General features: G+C 51.7%; 1 protein-coding gene across 1 annotated transcript; it reads left to right on the top strand.

The window, feature by feature from the left end:
* The first annotated feature begins 2676 nt into the window (after positions 1 to 2676).
* Fev (FEV transcription factor, ETS family member) lies at positions 2677 to 6608 on the top strand. The gene is made up of 3 exons (XM_032899585.1): positions 2677 to 2943; positions 3622 to 3696; positions 5429 to 6608. Exons 1-3 carry the CDS (start codon positions 2892 to 2894, stop codon positions 6013 to 6015), a joined length of 714 nt encoding a protein of 237 aa, XP_032755476.1. The 5' UTR covers positions 2677 to 2891; the 3' UTR covers positions 6016 to 6608.
* The last annotated feature ends 6435 nt before the right edge of the window (positions 6609 to 13043 follow it).

Here is a 13043-nt window from a genome sequence, read left to right as displayed (position 1 = left end):
CTGAGCACAGTCCCGAGACTATAATAATTCGTATCTCCTATGATATTAAACTTTGACATCTACCTGTAAACAGAAGCTATTGGTCCATTCTCCCCCTGCGTGTGTAGGGGTTGAGTGTTTAATAAGAACCCCCTGAGAATGTGTGTGATGTTGTGGGAAAGCACTGAGCAGTGGACACAGGGCCCTCCACCTGCCCTGCCAGGAATCTAAGAACCAGGATCCAAGTGCTCCGTGGGTATGCATTTTGCTAAAATTCTGAATGGGCTTTAGAGTCCATGGCTCCTGCTACCCCTGATCCTCCAACTAGCCTCTATTCTTCATCTGTCTCATTAGCAAGGAAACTGGATATTAAAGGAGTCACCAATCCAATCAGTGACTATGCCAGGGTTTGAAGATAGGGCCCCAGATGCCAAATCCAGGTTCATTTAAGGCTAATTTGAGCTGTGATTTAAAAATACAGTCCTCAATGAGCCTGAAATATATGTGGGGCCCATCTCCTGAAAGATGGTAGCATTATCAAACGCTGAATGCAGAGCCTGGTCCTTATGCACTTACCATGTGCTGTCTTATTGAAAGCTCACAATATGCAAATGTTTAAATACTCAGTTTTAAGACAAGACTAAGCACAAAGGTGATTTAACTTCCTCAAAGCCACATAAAGAGGAAATAGGCAAGACTCCAGAACCCAGCTATCTTTTCACTACCTGTTGCCATAAAGGTAGTGAGCAATAGAGAGAGTGCTGGTGTCTTCTCTTGGATGAGTGAACAGTCCTCTGCAAAACATCAAGAGGTTATCTTTAGGGGCCAGACATGGTGGCACTCAGGAGGCAGAGGCAGAGGCAAGGTGTGTGTTGGCCAGCACCTCACTCCTTCAGCACCCAAGATCCCTGTCAGACAGACAGTGTCTGTGAGAGTCAGAGTATCCTGTGCTCGTGATATTTGCCCAGCATACAGCTAGTGTCTCTGGGTAGAGACCGCTCTGGACTCTTCTCCCTCCCGTCTCAGCCTCCTGCTGAGAGCATTAGTGGATGAACCTCTTTCAGGCTCCTCCTGCTCTTACCTTCTTGCTGTTTCCCTACGTCCACAGTATTTGGAAGGAGTACTAAGAGAGCATGGAAGGAAGGAGGCCTGAGACTTTGGCAGCACACTAAGGCTCCTTTCTGTGGTGTCCCAAGCTTGTTCCCCCAAAACATTCCACCCTCTCTGCCTTTGCTCCCATCAGATTCTACGTCTGCATCCAAATCTCCATCCCAGTTTTGACAGGATTCTGTTGACTGCCTCTCATCCTCCTCACCTACTCCTTGGTACCTTTGACTGGCAACGATGAACTCTCCAATGATTTACAGCCAGCGAGAGTGCACAGGGTCCCCGGAGAACCCACACAGAATATTTGCAGCAGCCTCTCATATAAGCACCCTGGGAACAAGGGCCCTGCAGGAGACCTGCCCGTTTCCAGCTGCCCCTCACCCCTGTATTTAAGCCAGAGAGGAGGACCCAGGGAATGGCAGTTCTGACAGCAGCTATCATATGAAGTATCACATGGTTGCAGAAAAGGCACTCCTGATGCAGGGGCCCAACTTCAGTCTCAGATCTGGGCAGTCTCACAGATACCCAGATACCCTGGTCTACTTGGAAGCCACATCATGAATTAGGGAGGGCACTTGTACAAGACACAACCCTATTATGATCCCTGTAACCCTCTAGTGTGATTCAGGCATAAGGAGCGCGGCAGTGTTTGTGAGAGTGAGGGAAGGATGGTAGAGAAATTGTTGTGGTGAGAAGTGGAGGGAATGAATAGGAATCTAAAAGAAAAACGCAACTTGTACACGGCATATATTGAATTGGTTGCAAGATTGGCAACCCATTTATAAGAACTGAATAGATTAAAAAACAAAGTAAAATAGGGAGGAGAGGGCAAGAGGAGACAGGACGGAAAAAAAAACAACAGGCACAGAGCAGTAAGGAGACCTAAAAAGAAGGTGAGGAGAATAAAGAAGAGAGCAACTCAGAAGTTGCCCGGGGAGATGCCCCAGAGCCCTGCCTGAGGTCCGGGGCCAGACGAGACAGGAAACCAGGAGATCGAGGCGGGGATCGGGTCTCTAGGGACCTACAGAGAGTAGGAAAAAAAGAGGGAGAAGGCACGGGGGTGGGCAAAGATAAAGAGAACCAAGGCAGCGCGGCAGCGCGGCTGGGAGCGCAGCGACAGGCGAGAGGGAGGGAAGCGGAAATTTAAAAGTGAAGATGCAGATAAGGCAGCCTGGAGACCGGGACCCGGGTAGGGGGAGGAAAGGGGCGGAGAGTAAGCAGTGAGAAAGGGGAGGGAGATGGTTAGAAAGAGGGCCCTGGGGAAAGGGACTTGAGGCTGGGGCCTTTGAGGTCCAAAGTGGGGCCAGCATTCTCGCCCCACGGACGTTTGCTGAGAGTCGGGGAGGTAGAAAAAGATACACACACTCCTGGCCGGGTCTGAGCTCCGAACTGGAGCCCATCCCCCGCGTGTCTCCTGGGCTGCGGGGCGCGGGGGGCTGCCGGGTGCGCTTGGCTGAGGCGCAGCGCGTTGGAGACTTTATTGCGATGGGAAGATAAGAGGGGCGGGGGCGGGGTCTGGGGGCCGAGGCGGCCGCACTTTAATTAAAACGGAAATTGCGGCCCCTGCCCGCGCGGGGCCGGAGGGTTGCAGGCGGCCTTGTAGCTGGGAGCATCGCTCCAGGACCCCCTCCCTCCTCACCACACCCTGGCTGCCCGCTCCCGCCAGGCCTTGCCGGACCCGGCGGCGTCTACTCTTCCCTGTCACCCACAGTCACCACGGGCGGGGATCGGCACCCCAAGCGCAAAGCTGACGTGCCCCCCCTGTGCGGTCCCCCCCATCTCCCACCGCCCAGTCCCCGGCAGCGATGAGACAGAGCGGCACCTCCCAGCCCCTGCTGATCAACATGTACCTACCAGGTACCAGGGACCAGCCGGGGGCTGGAGACACCAAGACCCTGGGCGGGAAGTCTAGGTCAAGGCATGGGGCAAGATCGGTGGACAAAAGAAAGGGGACGCTTCCAGAGAGTCGATTGGGGGGTGTGTGAGAGAGACTGCTGGTTGCAGTTTGGGGCATTCAGGGAACCTGAAGGGTAGACATCGAGCTTCGAGCTTCGGGGTTTCGGTGTGGGTCTAGATGACACGCAGATTCAGGATCGTAGGAGGCTGAAAGCAGGGGTGTTTGGAGTGGTGGACTCCGGGCTCCAACCTTGCCCGGAGGCTGTGATCCGCTGGGCGTCGCCCCAGAGCCCTCAAGGGTCCTCACCTTCGTCCTCCAAGTGTTCTTACCGGCCGAGAATTCCAAGCGCCCCTTTCCTCTTTACAAGGGGCTCTGCTCGCTCAGACTCGACTAACGCGATCCCCTCTGGGTTTTATAAGGTTCCAGCCGGCCCCTTCGGAAAGCGGATTTCCTTTTTCCTGGACGCGTTTCCTGACTTGGGCGCTACGGAGGGGCTCTGCGCCGGCTCGCGTCGCAGCCTAGCTTGGGGAGGAGGAGCTGGTGGCCGGGACCCCCAGAACATTTCAGCCCCTGGGCCCTTTCGGTCAAACTCACAACTTCTGCCTAGGTCAGCTTGACTGTTTTCTTCCGCGCCGCAGATCCCGTCGGAGATGGTCTTTTTAAGGAAGGGAAGAGCCCGAGCTGGGGGCCGCTGAGCCCTGCGGTACAGAAAGGTGAGCTGGCTGGTACACTGGGTTGATGGGGACTATGGTAGTAGATGGGGCAAGGGTACGAACCCCAACAAGACGCGTACTACTGCCACTAGACAGTGTCCCACGTTGTAGAAAATAGGAGACCGTGGTCAGATTGTACAGAGGCTTTCAGGAGACATTGGTTTTTTGTCTTTAACTTGTCCATTTTCTGAGCCCCGTTCCGATGTTAGATTTTTCGGGACAGGTCAGGTCAGGCGAAGGGGGAATCTTGGCCTCCAGTCCTTTTTCTGCCAAGTATGGATTTTCCAAGCTTTTACGCCAAGGCCTTTGGTATCCTTTGTGTGTGAGCTGTGTTTGGAACAAGTCGTAGCACTTCCTGACAAGGGGACCCCGATAATTACTCTCCAGCCACCCTAGACCTAAACCCTAGCCTGTGCTTCCTGGTACCTCTGCCGAACTTGCTGACTTGCGTTTGATACTCAGGTTTCCTGCAGTAGATGACTGGCCTGTTGTCACCCAATCGCCCTGTTGGCGGCTGCCATTTCAATGCTTTACCATAGCTCTTGCCCCGCCAGCACCCTAATCTCACAAGAAGGCAGAAAAGACAAGATTGGCAAGTGCCTTTCTTTCCCAGAAGGAGGGAGCTGTACCAACCAAGAGGAAAGGGGGGCCAAGGCTCTGTCTTGCTTCCACTCGGGTCTCAGATGCACCTTTGAGACCAAAGCTTCCTATGGTTGCTCTAAACCGAAATCCTGTCTCCCAGGAACCAACTGGCTCGTCACTGGTTTGGTTTAGAGGAATTGGGGTAGAAACTGTAGGGAAAAAAGAAGCTCTGGTGTTCTGAGTCAGTGACACTGAATAGGGAGGAGGCTAGTCTGTTTTATTCTAGAGGGGAATGGGGGGGCAGTTTGTTCAGATTTTTGTCTGCTTAAGGCTTCAAAACAGGGAAGTGTGAGTTCTGGGCCATTCATCCCCCCCTCCCATCCCTTGCATATGAAACTTGCCACTGTCAGGTACCCTGAGATCTGTAGGAAAACCAGCCGGGAATCGAGCACAATCCTTTTGCAATCCCATTTCTTCGGGATTGCCCACCACCTTCCCCCTCAGAGTTCTGGCGTCTTCCTCAGCTACACAGGGGTCAGTGCACCTGGGGGTAGTGAGGATGGGAACCTCCTAGAGTTGGCCTCTTTTCTCAGTAAACAGGGCCTCTCTGTATTCTTCTTCTCTGACATAATGCTTCTTCAAGCTGGGCCTGTTCTACTTAACTGTATGCCTTTGGATGGTAGGGACTGTCTATTGCTTGTATAGGTGGGGCCAAGACCCATCATCTACGTGCATAACTGCCCATTCTGTCTGGATCTCTGGACAGGACTTCAACTGGTTGGGCAGTTCGACCTCCCGCACCCGGCTCTTTCATCCTGTACAGTCTCTGTCTTAAGTAAAGGAGACTGGCTAGGAGGGTAGGAGGGTCTGGTGTCTGATCCTTACCTAGGGCTATGGCTCACCACCGCTTTTCCACAGAGGAGACAGGGTTTTCCCACATCCTACAAAACAAGGTCACCCAAAATCAAAGCCTTTTCTGTTGTGCCCTGCTGGTCTACACTGGTTGACCAGCTGCCTTCTGCCACATACAAGGATGCAGTCGGACCTTTCCAATGTGGTTGCTACTGGTTTGGTTTGTTTTCTTGCTTCACCTCCATCCCCCTAGTACCAACCTGCCCGCTCCTTGGCTAACTGCTCCCCTTCCCCACAGGCAGCGGGCAGATCCAGTTGTGGCAGTTTCTACTGGAGCTGCTGGCAGACCGCGCGAACGCCGGCTGCATCGCGTGGGAGGGCGGCCACGGCGAGTTCAAGCTCACCGACCCCGACGAGGTGGCGCGACGCTGGGGCGAGCGCAAGAGCAAGCCCAATATGAACTACGACAAGCTAAGTCGAGCACTGCGCTACTACTACGACAAAAACATCATGAGCAAGGTGCACGGCAAGCGCTACGCCTACCGCTTTGACTTCCAGGGCCTGGCACAGGCTTGCCAGCCACCACCCGCGCACGCCCACGCCGCCGCTGCCGCCGCCGCAGCGGCAGCCGCCGCCCAGGATGGCGCACTTTACAAGCTCCCGGCTGGTCTCGCTCCACTGCCCTTCCCCGGCCTCTCCAAACTCAACCTTATGGCAGCCTCGGCCGGCGTGGCGCCCGCTGGCTTCTCCTACTGGCCTGGTCCGAACGCCACCGCCGCTGCCGCCGCCACCGCCGCGCTCTACCCAACCCCGGGCTTGCAGCCCCCTCCCGGGCCCTTTGGCGCGGTGGCCGCCGCTTCGCACTTGGGGGGTCATTATCACTAGACGGGACGGCCGGGTGCAGTGGGGCCTCTCGCACACAGCCAGTGACCAATCCCATCCTCATCCTGGGAGGAGCCCCGGAGTTTTCCCCGACGTTCCTTTACCACAGATTTCGTTGCAGCAGCCGCTCCCAGCCCAGGGAAGAAAGGATGAGAAGCCTCTGAGGTCTTCCTTGAATACGAGGCTTCCAGGCTCCCATGATCATCACCCCAGGAAGGGTGCATGTGCTCCCACTTTAATTTTTCTCTTCCAAGTCTCCAGATTCTGGAACTCCCGTCTTTTTTTCTCTTCTCACCTGCAGCCCCTGCTTTCCTCTTTATGACCCCTAGTTTTCTGTTTTTGTTTTTGTTTTTTTTTTTCTCTCTCTCTCTCCTCATTTTTTTTCTATCCCACGACCTACTCCAAACGGTAGTACCTCGGTAGTACCTCGAGGCTTCTCACACTCCCCTTTTCGGGATATGAGAAGCATCAACAAACATCTCTGCCGTCGTCCATCCCTATCCCAACACTCTGGCTTCGCTCCCTTCCATACCACACTCTGGCCCAAGGACCCTAGTCTGTATATATTCCTTTCAGCCCCATTAAAGATCCAAGCTCCCTATTGCCTCCTCTCTCTGTTCATTGCTGCACCAGGGCCCCTTTCAGGGAGGACAAGAAGGTTAAAGGCTCAGCGCAGGCAGAGCAAAAGGCCTCCAAGAGTGAGGGCGAGCAAGCCTGGGTGTGGGTGGCCTAAAGTGAGGAGGATCCGGTGTGTGGGATCCTGAGAGGGCGCCTCTCTCACCCTCACCTCATCCCACTTCACTCCAACTTTCAATCCAAGGAGCACCCCACTCCGCCTTCCTCGCCTTCCTCCAGCTCACCCATCTTTCTGCCATCTCCTCGAGGCATCACATCTAACAACCCGCGACCTTTCCCTCTACTCCATCGAAGTTTCCTTCAGCTTCTCTCCATTTTGCCCTAATTACCCTTCCCCGCCTCCACTCCCTACTTCGTGCCGTTCTCCCAAGACCACCTCTCACTATCCTTCACAAACGCCCTGCTGCTTGCAGTAGCTTTGGCCCCATTCTCGGTATTCGCTGCCTCTGCTCCTTAAAGGCTTTCTCACACTGTTTGGCGGCTGGTCCATTCTTTTCCCGCTAGCGGTGCGCGCCCTCTGCTGGTCTGAGAGAGGGTAGGCCGGGCTACGGCTCAGTCAGGGAGGATTTGATGGAACACCCAGATGCTTATCTGCTAAGACAAAAGGACCAACACCAGGTTGCCTCCGCATTTCCTTTAGCCTCCAGAGAGAGAAGCAAAAGGAGGGACCCAGACCCTTCACCCTGGATCTAGCCTTGGGAAGTCTGGGAAGTAGATTGGGTAATCTTTCTGAGGCTTCTGGATCACCATTGAGAGGCACCTGTAACCTTATCTGTTTTCTTTTCCAAAAACCTGTTGTCTGGGAAGCGACCTTAGATGCATTCCCTCAGAAGAAAACATTCATAAGGATAGTTGTAGCTCTTTCCAGAGCAAAAGGTCTTCTTCATTTGTGGGAGAGTGTCTTGGATGCCTTGGGCCTCTGACAGGCAGCCAGGCAGCCAGGCAGCCAGGCCCACCAAGGAGATTGCCCTGTGTCCTGAGCAGAAAGGGGAAATGAAGGTGGAAGTCTGGATAGTTAGAGTTTGGAGTGAGTATAGATGAACATCCTTTCGCAGATTGCCTATGAACCATCCAGGCCCAGGATTATTCACTCACGTACTCTCCTCCTCCTCCTCCTCCTCCTCCTCCTCCTCCTCCTCCTCCTCCTCCTCCTCCTCCTCCTCCTCCTCCTCCTCCTCCCCCTCCTCCTCCCTTTCTCCCTCCTCCCTTTCTCCCCCCTCCTCCTCCCCTTTCTCCTCCTCCCTTTCTCCTCTTCCTTCCCTCCCTCTCCTCCTCCCCTTTCTCCTCCTCCCCTTTCTCCTCTTCCTTCCCTCCCCTTTCTCCTCCTCCCCCTCCTCCTTCCCTTCCTCCTCCTCCCCTCCTTCTCTTCCTCCTCCCTCCTCCCCTCCTCCTTCCCTTCCTCCTCCTCCCCTCCTTCTCTTCCTCCTCCTCCTCTTCCTCTTCCTTCTCCTCCTCCCCTTTCTCCTCTTCCTTCCCTCCCCCTCCTCCTCCCTTTCTCCTCCTCCTCCCTCCTCCTCCCCTCCTCCTCTCCTTCCCTCCTTCTCCTCTTCCCTCCTCCTCCCCTTCCTCCTCCTCCTCCTCCTCCTCGTCCCCTGTTTTCTAATAATACATGCTTACTATAGGGAATCCAGTCAGGCATGGTGGTACCTGTGATCCTAATGCTGAGAACTAAGAAGCAGGCGGAGCCAGACTTCAAGGTCAATCTGGTCTAAAAGCAAGACCCTGTCTCAATAAACAAAACAAACAAACAAAAACTTGAAAAAAAAAACAGGCAAAAAGCCTGCATTAAATACTTGTTAGATAGAAAGTGTAATGAGGCCTGGGACAGGGAGAGAAATCACTGTGCCTCGAGCAGGGGCCGTTCTCACTCCCTCTGTCTAGTGCCTTCCTTTTCTCTCTGCCTTTTTATTTGTTTTTGTTTTGTTTTGTTTTGTGAGACGGGGTTTTTCTGTGTAGCTTTGATACCAGGCTCGACTCAGACTCACAGGGATCTGTCTGCCTCTGCCTCCCTGTTTTCTATGCCAGTTTTAAAAAGATTCATTCATTTTATTTTAGGTGTATAAGTGTTTTGCCTTCATGTGTGCATGTATACCACACTAGGGCCTGGCACCTGACAAGGTCAGAAGATGGCGCTGGATTCCCCCAGAACTAGAGCTGTGGATGATGATGAGCTACCATGTGGTGCTGGGAATTGAACTCTGGTCCTCTTCAAGAGCAACAAGTGCTTGTAGCTATTACACTCTCTCTCCAGCCCCTGTCCATGGCATTTAAAACTTCAGAGTGCTCTGCTGTCTTAGTCCGGGTTTCTATTCCTGCACGAACATCATGACCAAGAAGCAAGTTGGGGAGGAAAGGGTTTATTCAGCTTACACTTCACATTGCTGTTCATTACCAATGGAAGTCAGGACTGGAACTCAAGCAGGTCAGGAAGCAGGAGCTGATGCAGAAGCCATGGAAGGATGTTACTTACTGGCTGGCTTGCTCAGCCTACTTTCTTATAGAACCCCGGACTACCGGCCCAGGGATGGCACCACCCACGGTGGGGCCTGCCCACCTTGATCACTAATTGAGAAAATGCCTTACAGCTGGGTCTCATGGAGGCATTTCCTCAAGGGAGGCTCCTTTCTCTGTGATAACTCCAGCTTGTGTCAAGTTGACACACACAAGCCAGTACATCTGCTTTTTCCAAAAAGCATTTGGGCAAAGGCATGCTCCATGTCCTGTCCTATAGAGCTCTTGATATGGAGAATGGACTCATGTAGTCCAGACAGTCCATGAGCCAGGGACCCCAAGTCTGGGGCCTGCTAGAGGCCTGAGACTTGCACAGGGCATTGGAGGAACAGCATGCTCACAGCCCTGTTTACAGAGATGGGGCTCACCAGAGGAGACCAAGGGGGGATGGAGAAATCTGAGCTGCCAAGGATTTCCTGGCAAGGGTTGAGAGATCCTGTTCTTAGATATTTTTAATGCATTTTAAAATTTTACTTATCTGAGCACACTGTAGCTGTCTTCAAACACACCAGAAGAGGGCATCAGATTTCATTACAGATGATCGTGAGCCACCATGTGGTTGCTGGGAATTGAACTCTGAACCTCTGGAAGAGCAGTCAGTGCTCTTAACCACTGAGCCATCTCTCCAGCCCGCCCCTTTGTAATGCATTTTAAAGATTTATTTATGTTTTGCGCACTGTTGTTTTGTCTGCGTGTCTGTGTGAGGGTGTCAGATCCTCTGAAACTAGAGTTATACACAGCCGTGAGCTGCATTGTGGGTGCTGGGAACTGAACCAGGTCCTCTTAAGAGCAGCCAGCTCTTAACTCATCTCCCCAGGCCTCTGTACTTAGGTCTTTATATGAAACAAGAGACAGAACCCAAGTCACAGCAAGATTGAAGCTAGGAGAGGCTGTGTACAAAATAGTTCTGTCTTAGGAAACACAATGAAATGCAGAAAAGCTGGACTTGAGAATTGATGGGGATGTGGCGTTTAGGGTGGAGGAAGGGCTCCACCCTCTGGAGCATCTGACTCCCGCCCTGATCCACAGGATGTAATGCTCACTGTATGTAAACACTTCTAGAAGGACAAAGGGAAGCCACACAATGTAGTGGACCAGGATGTGAAAAGGAAGAACTCCTGAGAGACAAGAGCAACACCTTTGTAGTCTGGGAAATCACCTGGAGTGTGAGAACGGTCCTCATTTATTCAGAGACCAGTCCCGAGGGAGGGGACTTGCATGAGGATGGTTGAGGGCGTTGCTGGGCATGTGCACGGAAGCTGCAGTGAAGCTGCTGGTACTCAGCACGGCCTGGCACGTGTCAATCCTTTGGGAATAGTTGAAAGTGGGAAGGGTGGATTTGGTGGCTTCCCTAACCTTGATCTTGAGGTCCCCGTAAGCTGGTGAAGGGATTTCAGTCATAGCGGAGTAGGTGAAAGATGGTCAGCTAATTGATCTTGCTTGTGAAATCTCATTTTTATATCCTCCCAAGTCTGGTCTTTTCTGTTCTTATATCAGTCTGGAAGATTGATACAGACTGGGAACGGATACAGTCGTGGCTTGTTACTGAGCTGGCCATGTGATCCTCAGGGACATCTCTTTTCTGGATTTCCATTCTCACCTCACGAAAAGTCGGAGGCTAAACCGACTGCATCGGCCATCTCATCTGACATAGATACTTCGGGCACACTGGGGCGCACGTTCCTCAGAGCCTCTGCTCTTCTGGTTCCATATTTTGTTTTCCTCTAATATCTCTTTAAGATTCCTTAGGCGCTTCCAGCCTGCTTGTTTGAGCTGTTTAGACTTCGGTCACATGGGGCTGCTGATAATAGAAATACACCCCGCTCTTTGATGAACCTGGCCCAGCGACAGGCTCTGCTTTGTGCAGATGTTGTCCCAGCTGTCTGCTCTCTGACCTGATCACACCTTGTTAAGTCACCTCAGTTTTCAGGTGAGGAAACTGAGGCTTGGAAGAGTGAAGTGAATAGGGTAACCTGTGGTCCCAGAGCCAAATTCCTCACCATCCTGCAAGTTTCTCTCATGCTGGTCCTTTCTGGATTGTTTCCTCACGGAATTACTTGTTGTGTTAAATATTAAATCTCAGTCAGGGGTTTATACCCCCGATTGATCATTCAGCTCCCAAATAAAAGACACACAGCCTTTAATTAAATTAAAGGTTTATTTATTTATTTTCTGTATGTGAGTACACTCTCGCTGTCCTCAGATACACCAGAAGAGGGCATCAGATCCCCTTACAGATGGTTGTGAGCCACTATGTGGTTGCTGGGATTTGAACTCAGGACCTCTGGAAGAGCAGTCAGTGCTCTTAACCGCTGAGCCATCTCTCCAGCCCAACCTTTATATTTATAATAAACCTTCAAAGCACTAGAAGTGGGCACATATCTACCCTTTATGCTATTATGTCTACTTCCCTATCAATAACCCTGAGATAGGACTTGCCATGTTCCGTGAGGGCTGCTCTTAACTCCAATTGGCCAGCCCTCCTGGCCATGTTCTCATGACTCACGTACCCCATGGTATCTTCTCCTCTCTCCACTTTCCCCCTCTCCCTCTCTTCTCCCCTCATGGTCCTGCCTCAGACACCAAGCCTGGGCACTGAAACCCCACCTATCTCTCTCCTGCCCAGCTACAGGCTGCCAGCATCTTTATTCAATTTTATTTATTTTTAAATTAAGGAGCAAGGTCACAAAGCATCACTTTGTGTACATTATGATTTTCTCATCTCTGGGGACAACCGGGCTTTGGGGACAGTATTTAGCATTACAATACATAGCAACAGACCAAACCTCAAGTGTGGCCTGCATTTGCCCAGCTGTATCTTCCCATTATAGTATGAGATACTCGGTTAGAAAAGATAAGTTAGCAGCTCGGCTCCCCGGCATCCCTACTTAGGCTTCTGACTGAGAGGGAGGAATTGAGCTGTTTGGCTGTCCTCTGCTAGCCTTCACTTGGCACCTGCAGTCCTATAGGCTTGGAGTCAATCGATCGATCACTTGCTTTTGGGATGGTGGGGGGATCTCACTCTATTTGATTCTGATGACACATTTTACCTTGTTTTGGTCAGCATGATTCTCCATGACTTTCCCCCATCCCAGGACAGAACATTTCATGTTTAGAGGAAAGTGACCCCATTGATCATGACTTTTTCTTTTGATGAGCATTATCTCTGAGTGGACACTGCTCCATTTCCTATTTTCCTATCTTGCTATTCTTGTAATTAAAAAGTGGTGCAATATTGCATCTGAGAGCAAGGGCTATGAGCTAGATCTCCTTAGTTTGACCGCTGGTTTTCTCCCTTGCATGTTACGACTTCCAGAAACTCACATCTGTGTGCCTTGGTGACCTCATCTGAAAAATGGGTATAAGGAAGGCAGCACCTGCCACATAAGTTATTATAAAGATGAAGAGACATAAGTTATTATAAAGATGAAGAGACCATATGAGTACCTCAGTGTGTCTAGTAATGCTCTCTACTACTTAAAGAAACAAACAAAAACAACACAAAGGCCAGTGAGATGGTACGGCGAGTAAAGGTGCCTGTCACCAAGCCTGAACTGAGTTCAATCCCCTATGGTGGCAAGCATATACCACTTTCAAATGTACACACACACAAGTAAGCAAATAACAATATAATTATGTCTAAAGCCCGCTGCCTCCTTCCCCTCTGGTCTCAATCAGCTGCACTGAGGAACTCGAGTGGCCACGCCCACTTCCCCATGGCAGTCTAGACCTGGTCCTAGGTCCAAATGGTGAACCCACTTGACTAGTAATGGAGCACTTGGGTTGGCTTCCCATCCTCAGGGCATCTTCCAATTTCTTTGTGAGCTAAGGAGAGAACATACAACACTTGGAACTACAGGATCTCAGCAAAGTAAAAGCTACGT

Source organism: Rattus rattus, chromosome 4, assembly GCF_011064425.1.
Source record: "Rattus rattus isolate New Zealand chromosome 4, Rrattus_CSIRO_v1, whole genome shotgun sequence".
In the NCBI taxonomy this organism is placed as follows: Eukaryota; Metazoa; Chordata; class Mammalia; order Rodentia; family Muridae; genus Rattus; species Rattus rattus.
This window is presented reverse-complemented; position numbering and strand designations above follow the sequence as displayed.